Source organism: Triturus cristatus, chromosome 3_2 (assembly GCF_964204655.1).
Source record: "Triturus cristatus chromosome 3_2, aTriCri1.1, whole genome shotgun sequence".
Taxonomy (NCBI): Eukaryota; Metazoa; Chordata; class Amphibia; order Caudata; family Salamandridae; genus Triturus; species Triturus cristatus.
The window spans coordinates 883,913,467-883,940,116 of record NC_140584.1 but is presented as its reverse complement, the minus strand read 5'-3'; the positions used below and the strand labels follow the sequence as shown (position 1 = coordinate 883,940,116).

Sequence of the window (26,650 nt, the reverse complement as noted above, 5' to 3'; positions counted from 1 at the left end):
ACAACAGACCTTTGGGTTTTGAACCTCGTAGAGACTGGGTACGCCCTTCCCTTTTGGGAGTTTCCTCCCCCTTACCCTCCTTGCCAAGGTTATTGCTCGGAAGATCATCTGCTTCTCCTGCAGAAAGAGGTTCTAGCCTTGCTTCAGAAGGGTGCAATAGGGGTGGTTCCGGAGCAGGAAAGGGGTCAGGGGTGCTACTCCCGGTATTTTCTGATTCCCAAAAAGGACGGCAGTTTGCGTCCGATTCTGGACCTCAGAATCTTGAACTTTTACCTGAAACAGGAGAAATTCAAGATGCTGACCCTTGCGCAGGTTCTTCAAGCGTTGCAGCAAGGAGACTGGATGGTGTCGCTCGACTTGCAGGATGCATACTTTCATGTCCCAATCCTGAAGTCGCACAGGAAGTATCTACGTTTTACGGTTGGGTCGCAACATTACCAGTTTGCGGTCCTTCCGTTTGGTCTTACTACCGCACCTTGAGTCTTCACAAAGGTGATAGCAGTGGTGGCTGCTCATCTCAGGAGGTCGGGGATTCCGGTTTTCCCCTACCTGGACGACTGGCTTCTGAAGGCAGAGTCCCCAGAGATGGTGTAACATCATCTGCAGGTAACATCTCAGCTGTTATTCGACTTGGGTTTCTCGATCAATGTGCCCAAATCTCACCTGGTGCCCTCTCAACGCAGCCTGTTCATAGGGGCGGTACTGGACACTACTGTGTGTCGGGCATTCCCTCCTCCTCAAAGGATTCTCGACATTCAGGAAATGGTCCCTTTATTCCACAATGGAGCGGTTGTTCCGGTTCTGAAGGTCCTTCGCCTGCTCGGTCTGTTCGCCTCCTGCATTCTGTTGGTCAACCATGCACGCTGGCACATGAGGGCGCTCCAGTGGTGCCTCCGCAGGCAGTGGTATCAGCACAATGGAGATCTCAGGGAGTCGATCAGGATCTCCGGAGAAGCTGCAGCGGATCTATCTTGGTGGAGCGTGGAGGGCAATCTGTCCCAAGGAAAGCCCTTTCATCTGACTCCGTCGGTGGCCACAGTGATTACGGATGCATCCACTCTAGGGTGGGGTGCTCATCTGGGGGATCTGGAGATCAAGGGTCTTTGGTCTCCAGAGGAGAGGTTGCTTCACATCAACCTTCTGGAATTACGGGCGATTCGTTTGGCACTCAAGGCCTTCCTCCCTTCCCTTCGCGGTCAGTCTGTTCAAGTCCTGACGGACAACACTACCGCGATGTGGAATGTCAACAAGCAGGGAGGAGTGGGGTTGCGTTGTCTCTGCAGAGAGGCTCTGCGTCTATGGTCCTGGGCTCAGGACCATCGGATTTGTCTGGTGGCAAATCATCTGGCCGGGGTGCTGAACGTGCGTGCGGATAGTCTCAGTCTGCAGTTCTCCGCCGACCACGAGTGGAGGCTCCATCCGGAGGTAGTTTGTCACGTCTTTCGGGCGTGGGGGACCCCTTGGGTGGACCTGTTCGCCACCCGTGAGAACGCGCACTGCCCGTCATTTTGCAGTCTCCAGTATCCGATGCAGGGGGCGTTGGGGGATGCGTTTCAGTTGAGTTGGGGCTCACGACTCCTTTACGCGTTTCCTCCCATACCCTTGATTCCTCTGGTTCTGAGGAAGATTCGCCAAGACCGGGCCCAAGTTTTATTGATCGCCCCGGATTGGCCAAGAAGGGTGTGGTACACAGATCTTCTCCACCTCTCCTCGTGCCCTCCGCTCCGTCTCCCTTTGAGGACAGACCTCCTCTCGCAGTCGGAGGGACAGGTTCTACACTCGCACCTCCAGAGCTTAAACCTTCATGCCTGTAGATTGAACGGGGCAACCTGAGTTCTTTCTCTCTCCCACCTGATGTGGTGGACGTTATTTTATCGGCCAGGCGACACTCCACCAAGTCCATTTACTCCTACAGGTGGTCCAAGTTTGTTAAATGGGGTGGCGAGAGATCCATTGACCCTTTAAAAGCACATCTTTCTGAGGTGCTCCAGTTTGCCCTTTCCTTGGCTCAGCAGGGCTGTGCTGTGGCCACGGTCAAGGGCTATCTTTCGGCCTTATCTGCTTTTCTATGTCTACCTGATCAACCGTCATTATTTAAATCTCCAGTTGTACTGAGGTTTATCAAGGGCCTTACGAACATGTTTCCTCCCACTCCTTTTGTAATGCCTCAGTGGGACCTTAATCTTGTTTTAACCTTTCTAATGGGGTCCCCATTTGAGCCTCTACATAGCTGTCCTTTGAGGCTGTTGTCCTTTAAGGTGGTCTTTCTTGTAGCCATAACCTCGGCAAGGAGGGTGAGTGAGCTCCAAGCTCTAAACCCCCTTTTCTTACATTACATGCTGAAAGGATGGTACTCAGGACCAGGGCTGGTTTCCTGCCAAAAGTTGTTACTCCGTTCCATTTGGGGCAGTCTGTTACTCTCCCTGTTTTTTATCCTCATCCACATCCTTCCAAAGAGGAGGAAAGACTCCATCACCTGGACCCGAAGAGGGCTGTGAGTTTCTATCTGGACAGAACTAAAGACTTTAGTCTGGATGATCAACTCTTCATTGGCTACGTTGGTCATTCCAGGGGTAAAGCGGTGCACAAGCGCACGCTATCGAGATGGATCATCCTTACCATCAAGATCTGCTACGCCCTGGCTGGTAAGACTCCTCCTGAGGGCATTAGAGCTCATTCAACTAGGGCTAAGTCATCTACATCTGCTTTGGCCCGGGATGTTCCTGTGGCGGATATTTGTAAGGCCGCGACTTGGGCCTCCCTCCATACTTTCGCAAAGCATTATTGCTTTGACTCAGAGATGAGGAGGGAGGGCCACTTCGCGCGCTCTGTGTTGCAAGACTTTCTGGTATAGGAAGGTGGACACCCTCCTCCGGGAGTGGGGACTGCTGTGGGAATCTATTCACAAGGTGAGGAATCCACCGGCAGATGTATCCATCAGAAGAACAAGTTACTTACCTTCGGTAACGCTTTTTCTGGTGGATACAGTATCTGCCTGTGGATTCCTCACTGGCCCACCCGCCTCCCTGTTGTCCACCTTTGTATACCACGAAATAGGTCTTGTTTGAAATGTTTGTATACTTTCTTGTTCATTTGTAGGAAATGCTTGTTTATTTAGCATTCCTTTTCTTTGTATGCTATGTATATGTGTTGGTATACTGTATACTGTGTATACTTGGAGTTGTCGTTGGTTCGCCTGTTCGCCTCAAAGGCTCGAAAAAAATGGGTGGGACTGACGTCATCACGCCGACGTGGGCTTCTTATGGCTCCGGCGACGTCGTACGGAGTCGCGAGCGGAGCCGATGCATTATGACGTCGCCCACGTCGACGTGGAGTGCTGGGAAAGAAAAGTTCCGTGGAATGCTGGCGCAGGGGATATTCACAAGGTGAGGAATCCACAGGCAGATACTGTATCCACCAGAAAAAGCGTTACCGAAGGTAAGTAACTTGTTCATCTGAAAGAGACACGTTAGTGATAGATTCCTTACCTTAGAATATTCCCCAGGCGTCAGTCTGGATCCAGAAAGTTTTCTGCTTTGCAGTACCCCTGCGCGCCACTAGGTGGCGCCGTGAGGCTCCGCGCCAGTCACTGGCATCGTGCGCGCCAGAATGACGTCCCCAACCGGAGCACACAGTAGTGACGGATGCGTCCCTCCTGGGTTGGGGGGCCACATGGGAGAGGCAGAGATCAGAGGCCTCTGGTCTCCGGCTGAGTCCTGGCTCCATATCACTTCTGGAGCTGCGGGCGATCTGGCTTGCACTGAAGGCATTCCTTCCCTCTGTCCGGGGAAGTGTTGCGCAGGTGTTCACGGACAACACCATCGCCATGTGGTATTGCAACAAACAGAGCGGGGTGGGGTCCTGGACCCTATGTCAGGAGGCGCTGCGCCTCTCGACATGCCTGGAACATCAGGGCATTACCTTGGTGGTTCATCACCTGGCAGGTTCTCTGAACCCCAGGGCGGACAAATTCAGCCGCCGGTGCATGGTGGATCACGAGTGACGTCTGCACTTAGACGTGGCGCAAGGTCTCTTTCTGCGATGGGGAGAGCCTTGGTTAGATCTATTCGCCACCGAAGAGAACGCACAATGTCATAAGTTCTGCGCGTTGGAATTTCCAAGGTGGCACTCGCTCGGGGACACTTTTTGTCTCGAGTGGAGCTGTGGTCTGTTGTACGCCTTTCCGTCTATACCACTTCTGCCCAGAGTGCTGAAGTAGATCAGGCGCGACCGGGCCCAAATTATTCTTGTGGCTCCGGACTTGTCTCGAAGAGTATGGAATACTGAGCTACTCAGTATGAGCATCGATCCCCCGATCCGTCTGCCTCTTCGGGAGGATCTTCTGTCGCAGCAGCAGGGGTTGGTCCTCCACCCGAACATGTCCAGCCTCCACCTCCATGCTTGGAGTTGAGCGGCGACAGTTGACACCTTTCGATCTTCCTCCCGAAGTCTGTGATGTCATCCTGGTAGCCAGGCGTCCCTTCACTAAAACAGTGTACGCCTGTAGGTGGAACAGATTTGTGGCATGGTGCACAGCTAAGACTGTGGATCCCCTTGCTGCCCCTCTTTCTGAGGTTCTTCTGTTCCTTCTCTCTTTGGCCCAGCAGGGCTCAGCTCTGGGCACTGTTGAAGGTTATCTTACAGCCATCTCTGCCTTTCTACGGCTTCCAGGTCAGCCTTCTCTTTTTAAGTCCCTCGTTGTTAACCGTTTTCTTAAGGGCATTACGCATACGTTCCCACCTGTGCCCTTCATAATGCCTCAGTGGGACTTGAATCTTGTCTGGACTTTTCTGATGTTCGCTCCCTTTGAGACCCTTCATAACTGTCCCTTACGTCTTCTTACTCTCAAGACGGCTTTCCTGGTAGCTATCACCTCTGCCAGGAGAGTGAGTGAGCTCCAGGCTCTTTCTTCCAAACCTCCTTTCCTTTCTGTTCTTCCTAACAAGGTGGTTCTGAGGACACGTCCTTCTTTCTTGCCAAAGGTTGTAACGCCCTTCCACATCGGGCCGACCATCACTTTGCGCACCTTTTTTCCCCCTCTGCATCCTTCAAGGGAAGAGGAGCGGCTCCACCGTCTGGACCCAAAACGGGCGCTCGCATTCTATCTGCAGCGTACACAGCAGTTCCGGGTGGATGATCAACTCTTTGTTGGCTACGTGGGTGCCAAAAGAGGTCGGGCGGTGCACAAACGGACCATCTCCCGGTGGGTCGTTCTGTGCATCAAAGCATGTTATTCCTTGGCCAAGAAGGCGCCTCCTTTGGGACTGCGTGCCCATTTGACCAGGGCAACTGCAGCCACTACTGCCTTGGGACGCGATGTTAGTTAGTCATTAGTTAGTGATAGATTCCTTACTGCCCCACCCATCCTCCCCGTTCTGCGAACTGATTACTAGGGTTAAGGTCATCCCCTTTTAGGGCCCTAGTTTTTATGCACCAACGGTCAGTTTCTCGCATGGCTCTGCATTTCGGCGCGGTAAGTTGTGTACAGAACTGACGCCAGCGCGAATGGGTGGCGCCTAAATAGCCTCCGTGATGTAATTCCGGCGCGCACGACGCCAGTGACGGGTGCGGAGCAGCACGGCGCCGCCTACTGGCGCGCAGTGGTACTGCCAAGCAGAAAACTTTCTGGATCCAGACACGCCTGGGGAATATTCTAAAGTAACGAATCTATCACTAACTAATGTCTCTTACAGATATATCGTTACACAAGTCGTAACTTGTGCGTATATGTGTATATGTATGTATGTATGTATGTGTATATATAATATATATATGTATGCATATATATATGTTTTTGTGGGTGGATTCACGTTTCATTTTGGACCTATCCTGTTTCTTGGGGTGACTCCTTTAAGTAGAACCTTAACCAGGGGTGACTTCTTGAACCAACAATGTGTACCAGTGTGTACACATTGTAGTTCCAAGACCAGAATGGGCTCCAGTACCATTGCAGCAGTATCCCTTGCATAGTCTGTGGACCGCTTCACAAAGGTTTAACCCCCTGCTAAAACCCAGCACCTATGTACTTCCAAAAATGATTTGCCAACTTCTATCTGGATAGTTTAACATGGTCACTATTATCTGAACTGTTGCACATAGCAATACTCTGATACAGCAGTAACGTTTGGACTTGTATCTCGGCCTTTGAATTTGCCAGCATTTTTCATATCAATCACTGTAGTCTGTTCCTTTGAGGGCCAATCATTGCTGATTTCCTGAAAGTGATGCGTTGTGAAGGCTTATCAACTCTTTATAGCTCTACAAGCTGTTGCGTATTATACATTGGAGTTAAACATGCTATTTCACCTTTGCTTTCAGCAAATTATTACGCAGGATTTTGCCCGAAATCAAGCAACTCCGACTTCTCAGCAGTCCCCCATGTCCTCATTCCAAAATTTGGCAGCTGGCTCCTTGGTGGCTCCTGTTCGACCCAAGTCATCTAACCGATACAGTCCTGAATCACAGGCAGTTCACCATTCACGGCCAAGCTCCAGAGTATCCCCAGAAAACCTCACAGAGAAGTCCCGTGGGAGGTGAGAAGATTGATTTTTGTTATCCATTAATAGAGTGAATTTTCAGCACACTATTTTAAAACACAGTTGAAAAACCTTGGAAACTATTGAGTTTGGTATTGGATACCTTAAGGGGTGTGTAGAAATGGAAGCTGCAAATAATAACCTTGTTCATCTGTTATAATTCAAAATAGAGGTTTTTACGCAGTATTGAGTTTTTCAGACCTTTTGCAGAGTGCTAAGACATAGTTATCTTAACCCATTGAATCTCATCACATTTGATAACTATTGGAGGCATGTTAAAATGGAAGTTGCATTCCTACTGTTTATATTACAACATTTTCAACGAGTTGCATTGTCATGGCTACTTGAAGTCCCCCATTAATAGCAGACACCATGTCACCGTGTTTGGGCCTGTTTTCCAACCATTAGTGTTTCCTCTGCAGCTATAATTTTCCTTGTTGTATATTTTTGCCTTTTTTCGTTTTGTTAGATGTATCGGTTTATGATTGAATGTTGTGCATAATTTGTCTATTCAGTAGTAGTGCTCTGAAAAGCATCTTGAATTTTTTGCTATGTTAAACATGGTCGTCAAAAATCCTCACACCTCGAATACCTCCCTTGGACATTTTCCTGAACTCCATGTTACCCAACATTGCGATCTTCAAATTGTCTTTCTCATTAGTGGGTTTCAAGAAAATGTGGACCTTGGTACAGCTCGTACAAAATTCATACTATATGATTTTCTTTTTTTTTTTTTTTTTTTTGTGGCTTCTGCCACCAAGTATCTCAGCACCTTTGACCTGGCTGCAGGCTATTGGCAGATCAGACTTACAGATGATGCTAAACCCAAGACTGCATTAACTCTTGGTGGGCACTATCAGTTCATTACAATGCCCTTTGGGTTGCTCAAATGCACCTGCCACATTCCAGAGGTTGGTAAATCAAGTTCTGGAAGGTGTGGAAGACTTCAGTGCAGCATAGCTAGACAATATTGCTATCTTTAGTTCCACTTGGCAGGATCACCTGATCCACTTCAGGAGTGTACTTGAGGTCTTGAAAAAGTCTGGTCTCACTATCCAGGCCAGTAAGTGCTAGTTAGGGCAGAGCAAAGTTGTTTACTCGGACCACCTCGTAGGTAGAGGCCAAGTTCAACCCCTACAGAGCAAAATCCAAACCATTATGGACTGAGTAGTTCCAACTACTCAGACTCTGGTCAGAGCTTTTCTGGGCCTGACTGGTGTAGGAAAGTAGGTTACTGTTGCAGTAAACCCACCCCAACACACTTATTGCCTGACACATGATGCATTTTGACTTGATGTACCCTGGGTCCCTGCCAATCAGGTTCCCAGGGCCTGTTCTTTCCCAAACCTGCACCTTTGTACCCACAATTGACACCTCTCTGGCCACAGGTAAACCCCTTGTGAAAGGTACCATAGGTACCAAGGGCACTGTGACCAGAGATGGCCTCTAATGGCTGCAGCACTTATTATGCCACCCTTAGAGGCCCTGCACCTTCACACCCACACACTGCCATTGCAGACTCTGTGTTTTGGTGCTGAGAAAAGAGTCGACATGACGCATCCCTGTGTGCCATTCCTCCAACCCACTGCCTAAGGCATTTATAAGTCACCCCTCTAGCAGGGTGCACTAGCCCCCATGTGAGGGTACATTTGCATGAGCTCTGTACCCCTACAGTGTCTAAGTCCATTCTTAGACATTGTAAGTGCAGTAAAGCCATAAATAGTATCTGGTTGGGGGGGGTTGGTCATTGTGAGAAAGTGCCATCTTTCTTGCATGGTATGCCCCCACTTTTTGCTGATCTGCTGAATGTACTTTGACTGAGTGTGCCCTGGACTCCTGCCAATCAGGTGCCCAGGGCCTATGTTCCTTCCCTAAACAAAAACCTCAAAACCAAATTGGCAAACCCTTGCCACATGTCAGCCCCTGGTAAATGGTACCCTAGGTACCCGGGACCTTGTGACCAGGGAAAGCCTCTAAGGGCTGCAGCACTCATTGTGCCATCCTTAGAGGCCCTGTACCCTAACACCCACACACTGCCCTGGCAGGCTGAGTGTCTGGGTACAAGACGAAACAGAGAGTCGACATGGCACACATCCCTGTGTGCCATGCCCACAAACTACACTGCCCTGGCATACATCAGCCACCCCTCTAGCTGGGTGCCCTATGCCAGTGGTGTGGGCACAGAGGCAGGAGCCCTGTGCCCCTACAGTACCCAGGTCCATTCCTGGGCCCTGTAAGTGCAGTGCTGCCATTTAAGAGTACATGGTGCTGGGAGCTTGTCAAACACGAACTCCACAGCACCATAATGGCAGCACTGAAGCCTGAGAAGTTTCGTATCAAACTGCCCAGCACATTAAATCCACACTGATTCCAGTGTGGGATTTAATGTACCAAGCACCACAGAGAGCATCTTAGAGAGGCCCCCTGAAACCTAACCTACAATCCACGTCTGTTCTGAGGCTGCCTAGGCTGCCACACAGCAGACATGTTGCTGCCCCCTGAAAGACGACCAGCCCTTGTGTGGTTCTTGAATTGCTGCCTGCATTTTGCCACCAACAGACAGGTTTTTGGACCCCTGGGTAGAGGTCCTCTGCTCTCTGGGTCCAGAACCAAAGCCCATCCTGGGAAGGGGTGTCATGCCTCTTGCCCCAGGATGGGCTATGTCCACGAAGGGGAAGCTTCGGAGGCCTGCCACCTTTGTAAACTGTCCCTGCCTTTTGCTCCTCCCAGCAACTGGCTCCCACTGTTTCTGACCCCCTCTTTGGGTGGGAGAATTGGCGGAAAACCAAGTTGGGAGGAGAGGTGTACCCACCTCTGCCAACCCTACCCATCAGGTGGGAGAGATGAAGTGAAGCACTCCTCTCAGTCCTGTCCATCTTAAAGATGATGGGAACCCGCCAATTAGAGAGAGGCTCGTGCTCCCCTCGCACTCAAGGGTAACATAATAGGGTGGTGTACTTGCCCTAAGGAAGGGACCTATTGGTCCCGACCTGAACACCCCTAAAACACCCTGACCCTTGCCTCCCTAGATTCCTTTAACCTACGAAGAAGGACAGAAAAAGTTGCACAGCAGGAGGCTGTAAAGAAGAACTGACTAGACCCCAGCCAGTCTGCAGTTTTCCGAAGTCGACTTGTTCTGCAGCCAGTGACCTCCAGAATCCCTGGGAGGACTGACTGCCTTCAACAAAGACTGGATCTCCTGTGAACAGCAGCTCTGTTTAAAAGAAACTCCAAAGAAAGACTTTGAGCCTGCTGAGGATGATGAAACTCGACGCTTGGAACCACCACTGCACCCGACACCTATGGCCCGTATCCAAGTGGCCTACTGATCCAGCAATGTGCTTTAGAGTGCAAGTCCACTGTGAGTTGACCCCTTCAATACTCCCTGACGTCACCTGCATCCTCTAACTGGACCTTGGGAACCCTCGATCCAAAACCCATACTTGCAGGTTGTTTACTTACTTGTAAACCGTTAACACTCCCTTCCCCATAGGAACCAATGATACAAGTTTTTGTTCGTAAAAAACTTGTTGATCTGTGTTTTGTATGGAAGAAAAGTAACTGTGTTTTGAATAAAAAATTGTCTTACTTACCTTTGTATTGTAGGATCCATGGTGGGATATCTAGGTATATCACTCGAATAGTTGATGTAATTCAAAAGTAATTTTAAAGTATTCCAAAGTAATCTTTATGTATTTTGAACAGTTTCATCCACAACTGCTTTTCCTTGTAAAACTTTGCATTTGAAAAGCATATTCTACTTACCTGTACCAAGTCCTGCTTGGTTCTAGAAATAATTATAGCAAACAAATGACGGACGGAATGCTGACAATGCACACATTCTCCCCCAGTCAAAAGATCTGGGTTAAACCCATCGTTCTTTTGCCCACTACGCCACCCCAGTTTGGACCTAGCTATATGCAAATCAGTCTTGACTCTGTGCCCCATGGGAACAGTCCAGACCAAACTGCCAGATTAGGTTCTCCCTGGACCGGAAACAAGCATCCTGGGACCGGTTTCAGGGTATGTCACCCTTCTTGAGCCAGGCTAGCTTGATTCCAGTGGCACAGTGAGCAAGGGACCCACGTCTGGGCATACCCATCCCACTTAGGATGAAAAATCAAGCTATCCTGGCTGAAACCCCAAAAACTGTCCTAGGATGCTTGTTTCCAGTCCAGGGAGGACCTGGCTTGGAAGTTTGGGGCGGACTGTTCCCATGAGGCACAGGGTCAAGACTGATTTGCATATGGCTGGGTTCAAACTGGAACGGCATGGGGAGCAAAAAAACGATGGATTTAGACCCAGATCTCTGTACTGGGGTGAATGTATGACATTGTTCTGCGGTCTGTCCATCAACTGTTGTTTTTGCATGGTTCTACAAATAAAACACAAGTATACCTTTATCTGAAAGAAACACGTTGGTGTTCGATTCCTTACCTTAGAATATCCCCAGGCGTCAGACTGGATCCGGAACCTTTTCGCTAGCAGTACCTCTGCACGTCAGTAGGTGGCGTTGTGCGGCTCTGCATCCGTCGCTGGCGTCGTATGCGCCGAGATTACGTCACGGAGACGACTTAGGCGCCACCCATGCGAGCTGGTGTCAGTTCTTTCTTTTTCTGCGCCAGTAAGTGCAGATCCGGTTAGAGCACGTACCTTAGTCACTTTTTGACTATCTTTTTGTCTCCTGTAAGTTTGAGTCTACTCTGATGCACGTAGGGATGCCTGGTTTTAAGTTTTGTGGGGCCTGCCGTAGCAATATGCCAGTGGCAGACCCCCAGGACGTCTGTCTCTACTTCCTGGAGAGCGACCATGACTCCCGGTCCAGTATGGACTGTCTGGCCATGGCCCCGAAGGCCTTGAGTGAGCAGCGCCGAAAGCTGCTTGAGGTCCGGCACTCGTCCCCGCGCCGTTCACGGTCCAGGGGCCGCTCCAGAGAACGCTCGCGGGGCCACCATCATCTCTCTTCGGGCTCCAAGTCTTCACCCTCGGATTCGGGTAAGAGACGACACAAAAAGAAGTCGAAGATGCGTTGTCGGTCTTCGATGTCCCCCCGTTGGTCCCTGGATGCGGACGAGGGGGACAGGGGTTCTGCCCCTGCGGCTCCTTCGGAACCCGGGAGTCCTGCGGCCTACCCACCTTATCGGTGTCCGTCGGCGACTCCCGCACAGGTGCAAGAATTTCTTGCTACCATGGACCGCCTGTTTAGGCCTCGGGCTCCCACCGGCGCGCCCTTGGGCCCCACGGTCCTGTGTCAGGATCCTGTCGGCACTGCCGGCGGCTCCGGCAACCCAGGATCCTGCGCCGCTCGCTCCGGCCACGGCGCCACAAGGTCCCACGCTGCTGGCTCCGGCGCCACCCTCGCCTCTGCCCCCGGCACCACAGAGGATGCCATTTGTTACGCCCCTGCCCAGGTTCCAGGACAAATTTGTCCCTACCTGGGATCCGTTTTGGGACACTGCGCCGGTTCAGCCCCGCCCGGCGCAGTTTGTTCCTTCCCCGGTCCCTTCCCTGCCGCCGCAGTCTGTATCACATACGGCGGAGGACGACTGGGAGGGGTCCGAGGACCCTCTTGCTAGTCAGTGTGACTCTGAGCAGGACTGGGCGGACGAGTTAGAGGAGGCCGTCGGCCTTGATGTCTCCTCTGACCCGGGGTTTGCCTCTTCTCTGCCTACCATGGAGGAGGGCGCTTCTTACACGGTGGTGCTCCGTCGGGCAGCTGAGGTCCTCAACCTTGATCTGCCTACTGTGGCCCTAAAAAGTAATCTCCTCACTGAGGTGCTCCAGGCGGCGTCCACTTTGTCGGAGCCCCTGCTACCATTTAATGACGGCCTCACTGACGTCTTACTGGGCACTTGGTCGCGGCCAGCCACAGGGGCCCCTGTGGATAAGAACATCGCCAGGCGTCATCGCCAGGTGACCCTGTGTTTCTGACCACTCATCCTACGCCCGAGAGCCTGGTCATCCAAGCTTTGACATCCCAGAGTGCCTTTCCCACGGCTCGGCCGGATAAGGACTCTAAGAAGCTGCAGCAGTTTGGTAGGCGGTTGATCTCTTCGGCCAGCTTAGGGCTGCGGTCGGTGAACACCGCCTGCCTCTTGGGCCGCTATTCCCACGCGGTGTTTGATACAGTTGCACAGGTGTTGCCTCAGTGTCCTGAAGGGATCCAAGCTGTGCTGTCCCAAGCTGTTGCCGAGGGTAAAGATGCGGCTAAGTTCACAATCCGGTGTGGTTTGGACACCGCGGACTCACTAGGTAGAGCAATTGCTAAGACTGTGGCGCTTCGTCGCCACACCTGGTTGAGATCTACCGGGTTCTCGCCAGATGTCCAAAGCTTACTCATGGACATGCCCTTTGATGGCACTCACCTGTTTGGCGATAAAGCCATCTGAAAGAAACACATCTGAAAGAAACACGTTAGTTAGATTCCTCACGTTAGAATATCCCCAGGCGTCAGGCTGGATCCGGAAAGATTTTTCGTCAACACTACCCTTGCGCGTCGCTAGGCGTCGTTCTTCTTTTTTCCTCGCCAGTAAGCGCCGATCCGGGAAGAGCATACCCTTTTAGTCACTTTTTGACTAAACTTTTTGAACTCTTTTGGTTCCATTTCCAGTCGACCCTGACTCTGGTGCCGGTAGGGATGCCTGGATTCAATCCTTGTGACGCCTGTCACCGACTGATGTCGGTCACAGATCACCACCGCCGGTTTCTCTATTGCCCTGGGGCCGACCCCGATGCCGAGTCGTGCCTTGACTGCTGGGTCTTGACCTCGAAGGCTAGGCAGGAGCGGTCCCGCAAGCTGCTCGAGATCCGGCTGTCGGCTCCGCACCACTCACGGTCCCGGTCGAGGAGGAGGTCGAGGGACCGGCCGCGGAGCCGCAGCCATCACCGCTCGTCGGGGTCGAAGTCCTCGCATTCAGGTAAGTCGAAGCACAGTAAGAAGAAGTCGAAGAGGCAACATCACTTTTCGACTCGGCTGAGGGTTCGGGCGGTCCCTGGGTCTGACGTGACTCTGGCGGAGATCAGAGACTTCCTTGTGGCCATGAGGAGCCTGGCTCTGCCGTCGACGCCTGCCGGCGTGCCTTCGGGCCCCACAGGCTCGACTGGGGGGCCTAGCGAGCCAGGGGCCCCGGCGCCGTCGTCGACTTCGGTCCCGACGCCGCAGGACCCCGCGGGATCCAGGCCTGGATCCCGGTTGACGCCGGTCAACCTTACGACCCCTCCGCCGGCGCTGACCCCCGCCTTCGGACGACGCCGTTCCCCAGTTTAGTCCCGGTCCGGGCCCGGCGTCGGAGTGGCGTCGTATCCGGTGCCGATGAATGACAGGTTCATCTTCCGCCCGGCTCCGACCCTTCCACCTGTATACCAGGAGTCGGATGACGGAGATGACTGGGAGGGGTCTGAGGACCCTCTTGCTCAGCAGTGCCAGTTATCTCAGGACTGGGCAGACGAACTGGGGGATGCCAGTGATCTTGATACCTCTCCTGACACTGGCTTCATCTCTCCTCCCTCCGTGGCTACGGAGGAGGGTGCTACGTATTCTGTGGTGCTGCGCAAGGCGGCCGAAGCCCTCGGGCTGGAGCTTCCTGCTGTGGCCGTGAGGACTAATCTCCTCACTGAAGTGCTTCAACCGCCGGTAAGCTCCTCGGAGCCTCTGCTGCAGTTCAATGAAGCACTGACCGACGTTCTGATGGCCATCTGATCCAAGCCCTCCACAGTCACTCCGGTGGACCGGAACGTGGCCCGGCGCCACCGCCCTGCACCGGGTGACCCCAGTTTTCTATCGGTGCACCCCACCCCCGAGTGCCTGGTTATCCAGGCCTTCACCTCCCAGACCGCCTTCCCGTCCGCTCCCCCGATCGAGAATCCAAAAGGTTGGAACAGTTTGGGAAGAAGCTGTTCTCCTCCCTTAGTTTAGGGTTGCGGTCAGTCATCACCGCGTGCCTTTTGGACCGTTACTCCCACTCCCTGTGGGATACGGTGGAGGACGTGCAGTGTCCGGAGGAGGCCCGGACACGGCTCGCCCAGGCTCTTTCCTTTTTGGCGACAAAGCGGATAGTGCGCTGGAGTGCTTTAAGGACTCCAGAGCTACGGACAAGTCCTTGGGCCTCTCGACCCCGTGCCTGCAAACTTCCGCTTTTCGCCCCTTTCGTGGCCAAGGAAGGGGCTCCCCCTCACGTCCATCTAGCCACAGGCCGCAGACCCAGTCTCAACGCGGTCGCGGACATGGATTCCGCCAAGGCGGTGCAGGGGGACAAAGAGCCGGTCCGTCCACATCTACCCCAGCAGCATCCACCTCAAAGCCCTCCTAGTCCGAGCTTTCAGGCCCATTCCACGCCAGTGGGAGGTAGAGTTCGCCATCATCTGCTCCACTGGCGTAACATCACATCGGCCAGGTGAGTGCTGCAAATCGTCCGGAGGGGCTACTCCCTCCCCTTCGAGGCGACCCCTCCAGCCATGCCACCGCAGTACCACCGCATGTCGGGGGATCACTTGAACCTTCTGCAGGAGGAAGTTATGGCCCTCTTTGCCAAGGGGGCTATCGAGCACGTTCCTGGCCCAGAAGTAGGTCGGGGTTGTTACTCCCTCTACTTTCTGGTTCCCAAGAAGGGGAAAGGGGGCCTACGCCCTATCTTGGACCTCAGGAGCGTCAACGCCTTCCTCCGGAAGGAGAAGTTCAAGATGCTCACCCTAGCTCAGGTTCTGGCTGCCCTAGACCCTGGAGACTGGATGGTAGCGTTGGACTTGCAGGACGCTTATTTCCACATCCCCTTCCTGCCAGCCCACCGGCGTTACCTGCGGTTCACGGTCGGCCACAAGCACTTTCCGTTTACTGTGCTCCCCTTCGGCCTCACCAGTGCCCCCTCGGGTGTTCACGAAAGTGATGGCGGTGGTCGCAGCTCACCTGCGCAGATTAGGGGTTCCAGTCTTCCCCCTATCTCGACGACTGGTTGCTGAAGGCGGGCTTGCCCCAGGCAGTCGTCTCCCACCTCCAGACTATGGCCGACCTCCTGCATTTGCTGGGGTTTTCCATCAATGTGCCGAAGTCGCATCTGAGTCCCTCTCAGAAGCTCCTCTTCATCGGAGCGGTTCTGGACTTGGCGCAGTTCCGGGTCTATCCTCCAGAACAGCGGGTTCGGGATATTTAGGCTCTGATTCCGATCTTTCAGCCTCTATCCCGGGTTTTGGTCAGGTTGGTGCTGCGGCTTCTGGGTCTGATGGCCTCCTGCATCCTGCTGGTATATCACGCCTGGTGGCAGATGCAGGCTCTGCAGTGGGACCTGAAGTTTCAGTGGGCCCAGCATCGGGGCAACCTGTCCGACCATGTCTTGATCTCGGAGGGCACTGCAAGCCGGTTGCAGTGGTGGCTCACGGACCGCGATTGGGTCAGTAGCAGATCCCTCTCCCATCCCCCAACCGGAGCATACAGTAGTGACGGATGTGTCCCTCCTGGGATGGGGGGGGCCACATGGGAGAGGCGGAGATGAGAGGCCTCTGGTCTCCAGCGGAGTCCCGGCTCCATATCAACCTATTGGAGCTGCGGGCGATCTGGCTTGCACTAAAAGCATACCTTCACTCTGTCCGGGGAAGTGTAGTGCAGGTGTTCACGGCCAACACCACCGCCATGTGGTATTGCAACAAACAGGGCGGGGTGGGGTCGTGGACCCTTTGTCAGGAGGCTCAGCGCCTCTGGACATGGCTGGAACATCAGGGCATCACCCTGGTGGTTCAACACCTGGCGGGCTCTCTGAACGCCAGGGCGGGCGAACTCAGTCGCCGGTGCATGATGGATCACGAATGGCGTCTGAACTCGAACGTGGCACAAGGCCTCTTTCGGCAGTGGGGAGAGCCTTGGTTAGATATATTCGCCACCGACGAGAACGCGCAATGTCAGCAGTTCTGCGCGTTGGAATTTCCAATGCGGCACTCGCTCGGAAACGCTTTGCGTTGCGAGTGGAGCTGCGGTCTGTTGTACGCCTTTCCACCTATACCACTTCTGCCCAGAGTGCTGAAGAAGATCAGACGCACTGGGCCCAAGTCATTCTTATGGCCCCACACTGGGCTCGAAGAGTTTGGTATCCCGAGCTACTCAGTATGAGCGTAGATCCCCCGATTTGACTGCCTCTTCAGGAGGATCTCCTGTCACAGCAACAGGGGACAGTCCTCCACCCGAACCTGTACAGCCTCCACCTCCTTGCTTAGAGATTGAGCGGCGACAGCTAATTCCATTTGACTTACCTCCTGAAGTCTGTAATGTTATTCTGGCAAAAAGGAACAAAAAGGGGAGTAGATGTACCACTCAACATGAGTAGTGGAGGTGGATACATCCTCCCGAGGTTAAGTTTATAAACCGTGATCCACCCACAGGTGTGTATATACGTCAGGTCCTCCCAGATTAGGTATGTAGACCCACAGTGGTGGAAGATGCACACTAGTTGTTTAAATACCCCTCTCACACCAAAAGGGCCCTTGGTGTCATGCTTCATCATAGGGGTCTTCCCACCCTTCTACGGGACGGGGCGTGCTGCGACCTACGTTTGCGTGGGAGCACTGTTTTTGTGAGACAACTATGTGTCGTGTAGGGCTGTGAGAGGAAGGATCAGGAGTGAATGGGGGAGTTAGTTAAAAGATACCTGGCTTGATGGTCTAAAAAATGTAATATACCTTTGAGCTGGTATCAATAAAAGGTGGGGAAGGAGGTGCGTATGCCTCAATGAACTATACCTCCTATATCTGCCAACATGTTTCGAAGCTCCCCAAGCTTCTTCTTCAGGACCTTAAGGATCCCTTCCTATACTCACAGTGATGTGTTGCATAGTCACAAATGTACGGTGTAAGAAAAATTATTAAGCAGGGGAATTTGCTGCATGAAATTATAAAGCCTCAATCGGTCTTTGGAGTCGTTTAAACCTGTAAAAAAACAACAATGGGGAAAAGGAGAACGTATTTTACAAGCTAAATACTGCATTCATTGTGAGCATTGGTGACCTGTAAAAAATGGTGATATAATATTTTATTACCATTAGTTTTAGTGCAATAAAGTGTCCTGGTGTGAAGGAAAAGGACGATAACAAAAAGACAAAACACACACAAAACATGAAGCACACACTCTATTAAAATGGACTTCAGTTGATGAGCCCATGGAATTTATAGGCATATATTATAGCGCTATGTTGGTGGTAGGACAAACAGAAAAACCTACTTGAAGTTTGTAGGGTTTTTGCACCATGAGCCTTTGAACGGGTGATGGGAGTGCCTGATAGGCTATCTAAGAAAGAAAATAAGTTTTACCAGAGAGGGTTGATCGGTAGTTCATGGAGATATCCTTGTAAACGTGAAGTTCCTGTCAGCTATGCCGTACTTGGAACTCCTGGGACAGTGCCCTGCCTCATGCAACCTCCCCGAACGGCTCCGCTGGATAACTGAGTCGTATTCAGGGTTGGACTTAAGTATGGTTGCTAATTGGAGTTGCCGCCTCAATTACGGCCGCGCGAAACCCTGGCAGCACCTGTGTATGGCTGCCTGAGCGCGAGGGGTTCGCGCTGATTCTGGCTCTGTTGAACCGGAAGCGGAAGTAAGGAGGTGATTGTGTAAATGGGCAAAAGTTACAAACATTTGGGAATATAAACAGTATTACTCAAGACTGTGCCCGTATTGAGTTTAGTGAGAGAGGATTTAAAAAAATTGGTAGCTTGCTTGAAGTTTAGGTCTCGAGGAACAATGGTGACAGTATCTGCACGCGGGTGCGTGAGTCGTAGCGGTTTATTTGCTGACTCTTCCTTGGATGAACCGGAAGTACAATCTACAAACAACCATGTTCTGGGAGATAATGCCATTTACTGGATAAACATATCTAGGAAAGTATGCCACGTTGCTAAAACCGTGCACCGGTTTTGCGAGTGAGGGTCTAAATGCAAAAGGTGTTTGATTATTTCTCGACGTACCACGGAAGTGGGGAAAGTGGAAGACTAGTCATTCGGATCGAGTGTCTAGAACTACCAGGGATGAGATGTAAAAGTACCTACAAATGTGGTAGTTATTTTTGGAGAGCACTAAACGTATAGCCATGACATGCAGGCCTGTTGGTTATAACCACCCTATGGTATGGCCAGTAATGCAATGGTTACTCATAATGTGGGTAAGTATCCTGACCTAGGGACAGGATGGTCCATTATTCTTGATGTAAATTGCCCAGTGCGGTGTGCAACCTAGCCCCGCCTAAGTGATGTTAAAATAAATCCATGATTGTTACGGTTTGTGAGAGGATATTAGTGCCATAAAAAATACCCATATTGTCCTGCCGTTGATTGGTAATCCACAGGTACCTCAAACCCTCAGTGGGAGAGAGTGTGGTAGGAGAGGTATCAATGGGGCATTTCAGTAGCTTGTACCCCTATGTCCCCCCCCCAAAAAAAATCCTTTTGTCACATTTCATACTCATGAGGGGAACTGGTTCCACGGTATCTCATCGTTGAGTCCGAGGATGTGTGTTACAAGACAGAAAACCCACTGTTGTTCCTTCTCAAAAAGGCAGTTTTCCCCTTCAAGTTGTTCAATCACAGTCCATTTTAAATCCTCCACCCCGTGTGCGGTGGTCAGATGGTGGGTTGACATCTTCGTTGTACTCCTCCCGCATCGGATGTTACTTCTGTGTTCCCCTATGCGTACTTTAATGGGTCTGGTAGTCATGCCTATATATTCCAGGCCACATGGACATGTGATCATGTACACTACATTCCTACTGTTGCAGTTAGTGAAACTTATTTGGTCCCACTCACTGCCATTTCTGAACTTGATGTGCCTGCTCCTGCTTGTAAGATGACACGTACTACAATTACCACACGGGTGATGTACCTGTACCAGTGGTAACATACCCCTTAGTTTAGTTGTAGGTGTTCTCTTAGGTCTGGTATGAACGAGCATGTCCTTCAGATTTCTTCCCCTCTTGTGTGCAAACATTGGTTTCGCAATGTTTAGATGGCAGCAGTTAAGAAGTTTCCAGTGTTGGTTCACAATCTTTGTGATTTGGTTGGAATGTGTATTGTCACACACATGGGTCTTTCTTCAACCTGTGCGACGGTTCTATCTTCTAACAGGGCTTCCCTGTTATTGTTTATTGCCCTTTTCATGGCCTTGTCAATTACCTTTTCCGGATAGTTCAGTTTTATAAGTTTGGTACGTAGGTCAAATGCCTGACTTTTAAATTCTCGTAGTTCTGTACAGTTCCTTCGGAGACGCAGGAACTGTCTGTACGGTAGGTTCTCCCTCAAATGGCAAGGGTGGAAACTGTTAAACAGAAGCAGACAATTTTTGGCAGTGGCCTTGAAGTGTGTGGTGGTTTTTAGTGTCTCTTCTGCTGGATAGATATTTAAATCCAGGAACACCAGGTTTTCTCGTGAGGTTGTATGCGTGAACTTGAGGAACTCATTCTGCTGGTTGAGCCATGTCATGAAGGATACTGTTGAATCAATGTCTCTTTCCCATATGACCAGGACATCATCGATGTACCTTTTCCAGATCTTGATATGTTGAAGAAAAGGGTTGACGTTATTCAGAATTTTTGTCTCTTCCAAGTGGTGCACATAGAGACCAGCCAGGCTAGGAGCAAATGTGCTTCCCATGCAGGTCCCGTGCTTTTGTTCATAGAAGCTGTCAGCATACATTAAAACGTTTTTGGTAAGTGCCAGTGAAACGCACTCCATAACAACATTGCGAGGTGTTTGGAACGCCCCATGCATGGAGAATAGCACCTCCTCGATGATAGCCAAGGTTTCATCGTGTGGGAGACTCGTATAGAGACTCTCCACATCGAGTCCCATGAGGAGATTCTTGTTGGGATCAAACTCAATATCCTTGAGTAATTGTAGAACTGCCTTGGTATGCTTCAGATAAGTATTTGTGGCTTGGACCAAGGGGCAGAGAAATGCATCTGCGAATTTTGATAGTGGTTCTAGAATAGAGTTTATTCCAGAAACTATTGGACGTCCAGGGGGTTGCCCAAGATCCTTGTGAATCTTGGATATGGTGTAGAAATGGGAGACTCTGGGGGACTTATTGATAAGAAATTCAGCCTCTTTCTTAGAGACCCAATTGTGGGCCATTGCCTCTTCCACCATTGAGGTAATCCTGACCCTGATTGATTCTGTTGGGTCACCATGAATGATTTTGTAGTTCCTACGGTCTTCTAGGAGTTTTCTACATTCTGTATCATAGTTGATTGCTGTTTGCAATACTATTGCTCCACCTTTATCCGCTGGGTTTATTACGATGTTCTGATCCACAGACAGTTGGTGTATAGCCTCTTTCTCTTCCCTTGATGTGTTCTGGAAGGTCACGTTATCTTGTACTGAGATACCCTGTATTTCCTCCATTACAGCGTTCTCGAATGCCAGAAGTTCCACAGGAAGTGTGGAATCAGGGGGAATGAAGGTAGATTTATTGCGTAGGCCTGTATCCTTGTCCTCACTTTCTGTTGTTTGCTTGTCCTTGAACACCTTCAATTTCAATTTACGAATGAATTCCGTCATTTCTGCACATATTTTGAATTTGTCAATTCGGTTCGTAGGTACGAAACCCAGTCCTCTCTCAAGGACCTGACTTTGAGTGGGTGTCAGTGGGTAGTCAGTTAAGTTCACCACCAAATTCACTTCCGGCTGGTTGATGGTTGAGCGGTCGTTGCGGCGGTCATACTCCTTGTTGAGACCCGAGGTGTCTCGTCCTCCGGTGTGGACCAATGGACATTGGACATTGTAGCCCCCTCTGTTCCTGCCTCTTCGGGGTCCCTGGCGTGCCCCTAAAAAAGGCGGTGGAGCATGGTAATTATAATCCTATTCCTGGGGAGGTAGTATCCACTGTGGGTAAGGTCCCCCCATAGGTGGTGGATCGTATGGGTAGGGAGGGTAAGATGGTGGTCCTTGGTAATTGTTCCATCCCCTTCCTCTTGGATAGAAGGGACATTGATTCTGATTGCCTCTTCCTTTGTTGTAACGCCGACCACTTCCTCTACTGGAGTTGGAATTGTCTGAGCCTGTATCTGAGGTATCCCCATCAGAGTAATATTCCTGATTCTTTGTTACATAATCATCCTGTGTGTAAGGGTATATACGTTCATGACTGAAGCGTGCCGTGTCCTTCTTTAATTTGTTATATTTGCTCTGTTTGAGAGTCATTTCAAACTCCGTGATCTCTTGATTGAGTTCCTCCAGACGTTTTTGAGGACATTAGGAGGTATGTAAGATTTTAGTTGTATTTCCAGATGTTGGATATCAATCTTCAGCTCTTGCGTGAGTCTAGTGGCCGTCTTTATGATCAGGACCAGCCAGTCCCGAGTGCAGTGCCACGATATCAGTGACCAAGTCCTGGCACTGTCCCAGGAGTTGTAAGTACGGCATAGCCGACAGGATCTTCACGTTTACAAGGATATCTCCATGAACTACCGATCAACCCTCTCTGGTAAAACGTATTTTCTTTCTTAGATAGCCTGTCAGGCACTCCCACCACCCGTTCATAGGCTCATGGTGCAAAAATCCTGCAAACTTCAAGTAGGTTTTTCTGTTTGTCCTACCACCAACATAGCACTATAATATATGCCTATAAATTCCATGGGCTCATCAACTGAAGTCCATTTTAATAGAGTGTGCTCCATGTTTTGTGTGTCTTTTGTCTTTTTGTTATCGTCCTTTTCCTTCACACCAGGACACTTCATTGCACTAAAACTAATGGTAATAAAATCTTATATCACCATTTTTTACAGGTCACCAATGCTCACAATGGATGCAGTATTTAGCTTGTAAAATACGTTCTCCTTTTCCCCATTGTTGTTTTTTTACAGGTTTAAACGACTACAAAGACCGATTGAGGCTTTATAATTTCATGCAGCAAATTCCCCTGCTTAATAATTTTTCTTACACCGTACATTTGTGACTATGCAACACATCACTGTGAGTATAGGAAGGGATCCTTAAGGTCCTGAAGAAGAAGCTTGGGGAGCTTCGAAACATGTCGGCAGATATAGGAGGTATAGTTCATTGAGGCATACGCACCTCCTTCCCCACCTTTTATTGATACCATCTCAAAGGTATATTGCATTTTTTAGACCATCGAGCCAGGTATCTTTTAACTCACTCCCCCATTCACTCCTGACGCTTCCTCTCACACCCCTACACGACACATAGTTGCCTCACAAAAACAGTGCTCCCATGCAAACGTAGGTCGCAGCACGCCCCGTCCCGTAGAGGGGCGGGATGACCCCAATGATGAAGCATGACACCAAGGGCCCTTTTGGTGTGTGAGGGGTATTTTAACAACTAGTGTGTATCTTCCACCACTATGGGGCTACATACCTAATCTGGGAGGACCTGACGTATATACACACCTGTGGGTGGATCACTATGTTTATAATGTTATTCTGGCAGCCAGGCGTCCCTCCACTTAAACGCTATACGCCTGTCGGTGGTAAAAACTTGTGGGATGGTGCACAGCGAAAGCGGTAGATCCTCTTGCTGCCCCTCTTTCTGAGGTCCTATTGTTTGTTCTTTCTTTGGCCCAGCAGGGCTCTGCTCTGGGCACTATCAAGGGCTACCTTTCTGCTCTTTCAGCCTTTCTTAGGCTCCCTGATCAGCCCTCTCTTTTCAAGTCCCCGGTTGTCAATAGATTTCTCAAAGGCCTTACTCACCTTTTCCCTCCTATTCCTTTTGTGATGCCTCAATGGGACATAAACCTGGATCTGAAAGAGACATTTTAGTGATAGATTCCTTACCTTAGAATATTCCCCAGGCATCAGTCTGGATCCGGAAAGTTTTCTGCTTAGCCGTATCCCTGCGCGCCAGTAGGTGGTGCCGTGCAGCTCCACGCCCGTCACTGGTGTCGTGCGTGCCGGGACGACGTCACGGAGGCCGCTTAGGCACCACCCATGCGCGCGCCGTCAGTTCTTTTTTTTTTTTCCGCCCCGAAAGCGCAGATCCGGATTGAGCACGTACCTCGGTGATTTTTTGACCACTTTTTTGAGACTTTTTGTCTCTTTCACTTGTCTCCTGGTGCACGTAGGGATGCCCGGCTTTAAGTCTTGCGGGTCGTGCCACCGTAATATGTCGGTGGCGGACCCTCATGATGTCTGCCTCTACTGCCTGCAGACAGACCACGACTCCCGGTATTATCGGGACTGCCGTGCCATGGCCCGAAGGCATTATGGGAGCGGTGCCGGAAGTTGCTGGAGGTCCGGCACTCCTCTCACCGCCGCTCCGGGTCTAGGGGCCGTTCGCAGGACCGCTCGCCGGACCGCAGCCGTCGCTCCTCGGACTCTAAGTCTTCTCCTTCAGATTCCGGTAAGCGACGTCATAAGAAGAAGTCGAAGAAGTGTGTTCGCTCTCCGACGTCCCCCCGTCGCTCCCCGGAGGCGGACGTGGGGGACAGGGGCTCCGTCCCTGTGGCTCCTCTGGAGCCTGGGAGTCCCGCAGCCTACCCGCTATACCCGGGTCCGTCAGCGACTCCCGAACAGCGGCAAAAGTTTCTTGCTGCCTTGGACTGCCTGTTTAGGCCTTGGGCCCAGTGTCCAGGTCCTGTTGACCCGCTAGCCCCGGAGCCACTGGATCCAGCGCCTGTGGCTCCGGCGCCACAAGGTGCAACTCCGCTGGCTCCGGCGCTGGCCTTGGTTCCGGCCCCAGCGCTGCCCCTGCCTCCACCACAGGCGCCATACTGGGTGCCGTTTACCCCCCCCCCCCCCCCCCCCCTCCCTGCCTCGGTTCTCGGACCATTTAGTTCCGACCTGGGATCCTCATTGGGATGGGGCTCCGATTCGGGTCCGGTCCTGCCGCCACGACCGGCTCCTGTTACCCCGGAGCCGGATGCGGACTGGGACGGCTCCGAACCCCCTCCGTGGCCAGGGCAGGGGTGCCCAGGCGCGCTCTTCCAGCAAGCCTGTGCAAAGCCAGCCTCAGTGAGGCCGCGGACGTGGGTTCCGCAGGGGTGGGTCTGGTAACCAGCGTGCGGGGCAGTCCACTTCCACCCCCAGTGCTTCCACCTCGAACCCTTCCTAATCTGGGCTTCCGGGAGCACCCCACGCTAGTGGGTGGTAAGGTTCACCTCCATCTCCACCACTGGCACGGGATTACGTCCGACAAGTGGGTGCTGCAGATAATCTGCCAAGGTTACTCGCTCCCCTTTATGTCCTCCCTTCCAGCCATGCCACCTCGGTACCACCGCATGGCGCGGGGATCATTTGGCTCTTCTCTGTCAGGAAGTCACGGCCCTTCTGGCCAAGAGGGCCATCGAGTACGTTCCTGCTCAGGAAGTAGGGAGTGGTTGCTATTCCCACTAGTTTCTGGTCCACAAAAAGAACAAGGGGGGCCTGTGCCCCATCTTGGACCTCCGGGACGTCAATCGCTTCCTCCGGAAGGAGGAATTCAAGATGCTGACTGGCTCAGGTGCTGTCTGCCCTGGACCGTGAAGACTGGATGTAGCGTTGGACTTGCAGGACGCTTATTTTCACATTCCCGGCCCACAGGCGTTACCTGCGGTTCACAGTAGGCCAGGAGCATTTTCAGTTTGCCGTGCTCCCCTTCGGCCTTACCAGCGCCCCTCGGGTGTTCACTAAAGTGATGGCGGTGGTCGCAGCTCACATGCGCAGGTCAGGTTTGTCAGTCTTCCTCTACATCGACGACTGGCTGTTGAAGGCGGGTTCTCCCCTGGCAGTTGTTTCCCACCTCCAGACTATGGCCGGCCTCCTGCATTTGCTGGGGTTCTCTATCAATGTGCCGAAGTCACACCTGAGTCCCTCTCAGAAGCTCCCTTTCATCGGAGCGGTTCTGGATTCAACGCTGTTTCGGGTTTCTTCTCCTGAACAGTGAGTCCGAGATATTCAGGCTATGGTTCCGCTCTTTCAGCCTCTATCCCGGGTTTCAGTCAGGATGACACTCTCGCTTCTAGGCCTGATGGCCTCCTGCATCCTGCTAGTACCGCATGCCAGATGGCATATGAGGGCTCTGCAGTGGGACCTGAAGTTTCAGTGGGCGCAGCATCAGGGCAACCTGTCTGATCACGTACAGATCTCGGAGGGCACTGCAAGGCAATTGCATTGGTGGCTCATGAATTGCAATTGGGTCAATGGCAGATCCCTCTCCCTTCCACAACTGGAGCACACGGTAGTGACAGATGCGCCCTCCTGGGTTGGGGAGGCCACATGGGAGAGGCGGAGATCAGAGGCCTCTGGTCTCCGGCGGAGTCCCGGCTCCATATCAACCTTCTGGAGCTGCGGGCGATCCGGCTTGCACTGAAGGCCTTCCTTCCCTCTGTCCGGGGAAGTGTAGTGCAGGTGTTCATGGACAACACCACCGCCATGTGGTATTGCAACAAACAGGGCGGGGTGGGGTCGTGGACCTTATGTCAGGAGGCTCTGCGCCTCTGGACGTGGCTGGGACATCAAGGCATTACCTTGGTTGTTCAACACCTGGCAGGTTCTCTGAACGCCAAGGCGTACGAACTCAGCCGCCGGTGCATAGTGGATCATGAGTGGCGTCTGAACTTGTACGTGGCGCAAGGTCTCTTTCTGCGACGGGTAGAGCCTTGGTTAGATCTATTCGCCACCGAAGAGAACGTGCAATGTCATCAGTTCTGCACGTTGGAATTTTCAAGGCGGCACTCGCTCGGAGACGCTTTTCGTCTCGAGTGGAGCTGCGGTCTGTTGTACGCCTTTCCGCCTATACTACTTCTGCCCAGGGTGCTGAAGAAGATCAGGCGTGACCAGGCCCAAGTTATTCTTGTGGCTCCGGACTGGGCTCGAAAAGTAGGATATCCCGAGCTACTTAGTATGAGCATAGATCCCCGATCCGTCTGCCTCTTCGGGAGGATCTTCTGTTGCAGCAGCAGCAGACGGTCCTCCACCCGAACCTGTCCAGCCTCCACCTCCATGCTTGGAGATTGAGCGGCGACAGTTGACACCTTTCGATCTTCCTCCCGAAGTCTGTGATGTCACCTTGGCAGCCAGGCGTCCCTCCACTAAAACAGTGTACGCCTGTCGGTGGAACAGATTTGTGGCATGGTGCACAGCTAAGACTGTGGATCCCCTTTCTACCCCTCTTTCTGAATTTTTTTCTGTTCCTTCTCTCTTTGGACCAGCAGGG

At 51.8% G+C, this 26,650-nt stretch overlaps 1 protein-coding gene across 33 annotated transcripts in view; it reads left to right on the top strand.

Annotated features, from left to right (window-relative positions):
* The window catches only part of NCOR1 (nuclear receptor corepressor 1), a 1,832,391-nt gene that overhangs the window by 1,630,186 nt on the left and 175,555 nt on the right, over positions 1 to 26,650 (top strand). For all 33 annotated transcript variants that reach the window (XM_085649294.1, XM_085649293.1, XM_085649281.1 and 30 more), the window contains one exon: positions 6,319 to 6,533. In XM_085649294.1, coding sequence (XP_085505420.1) covers positions 6,319 to 6,533 — 215 coding nt within the window. The remainder of the gene's footprint in view (positions 1 to 6,318; positions 6,534 to 26,650) is intronic.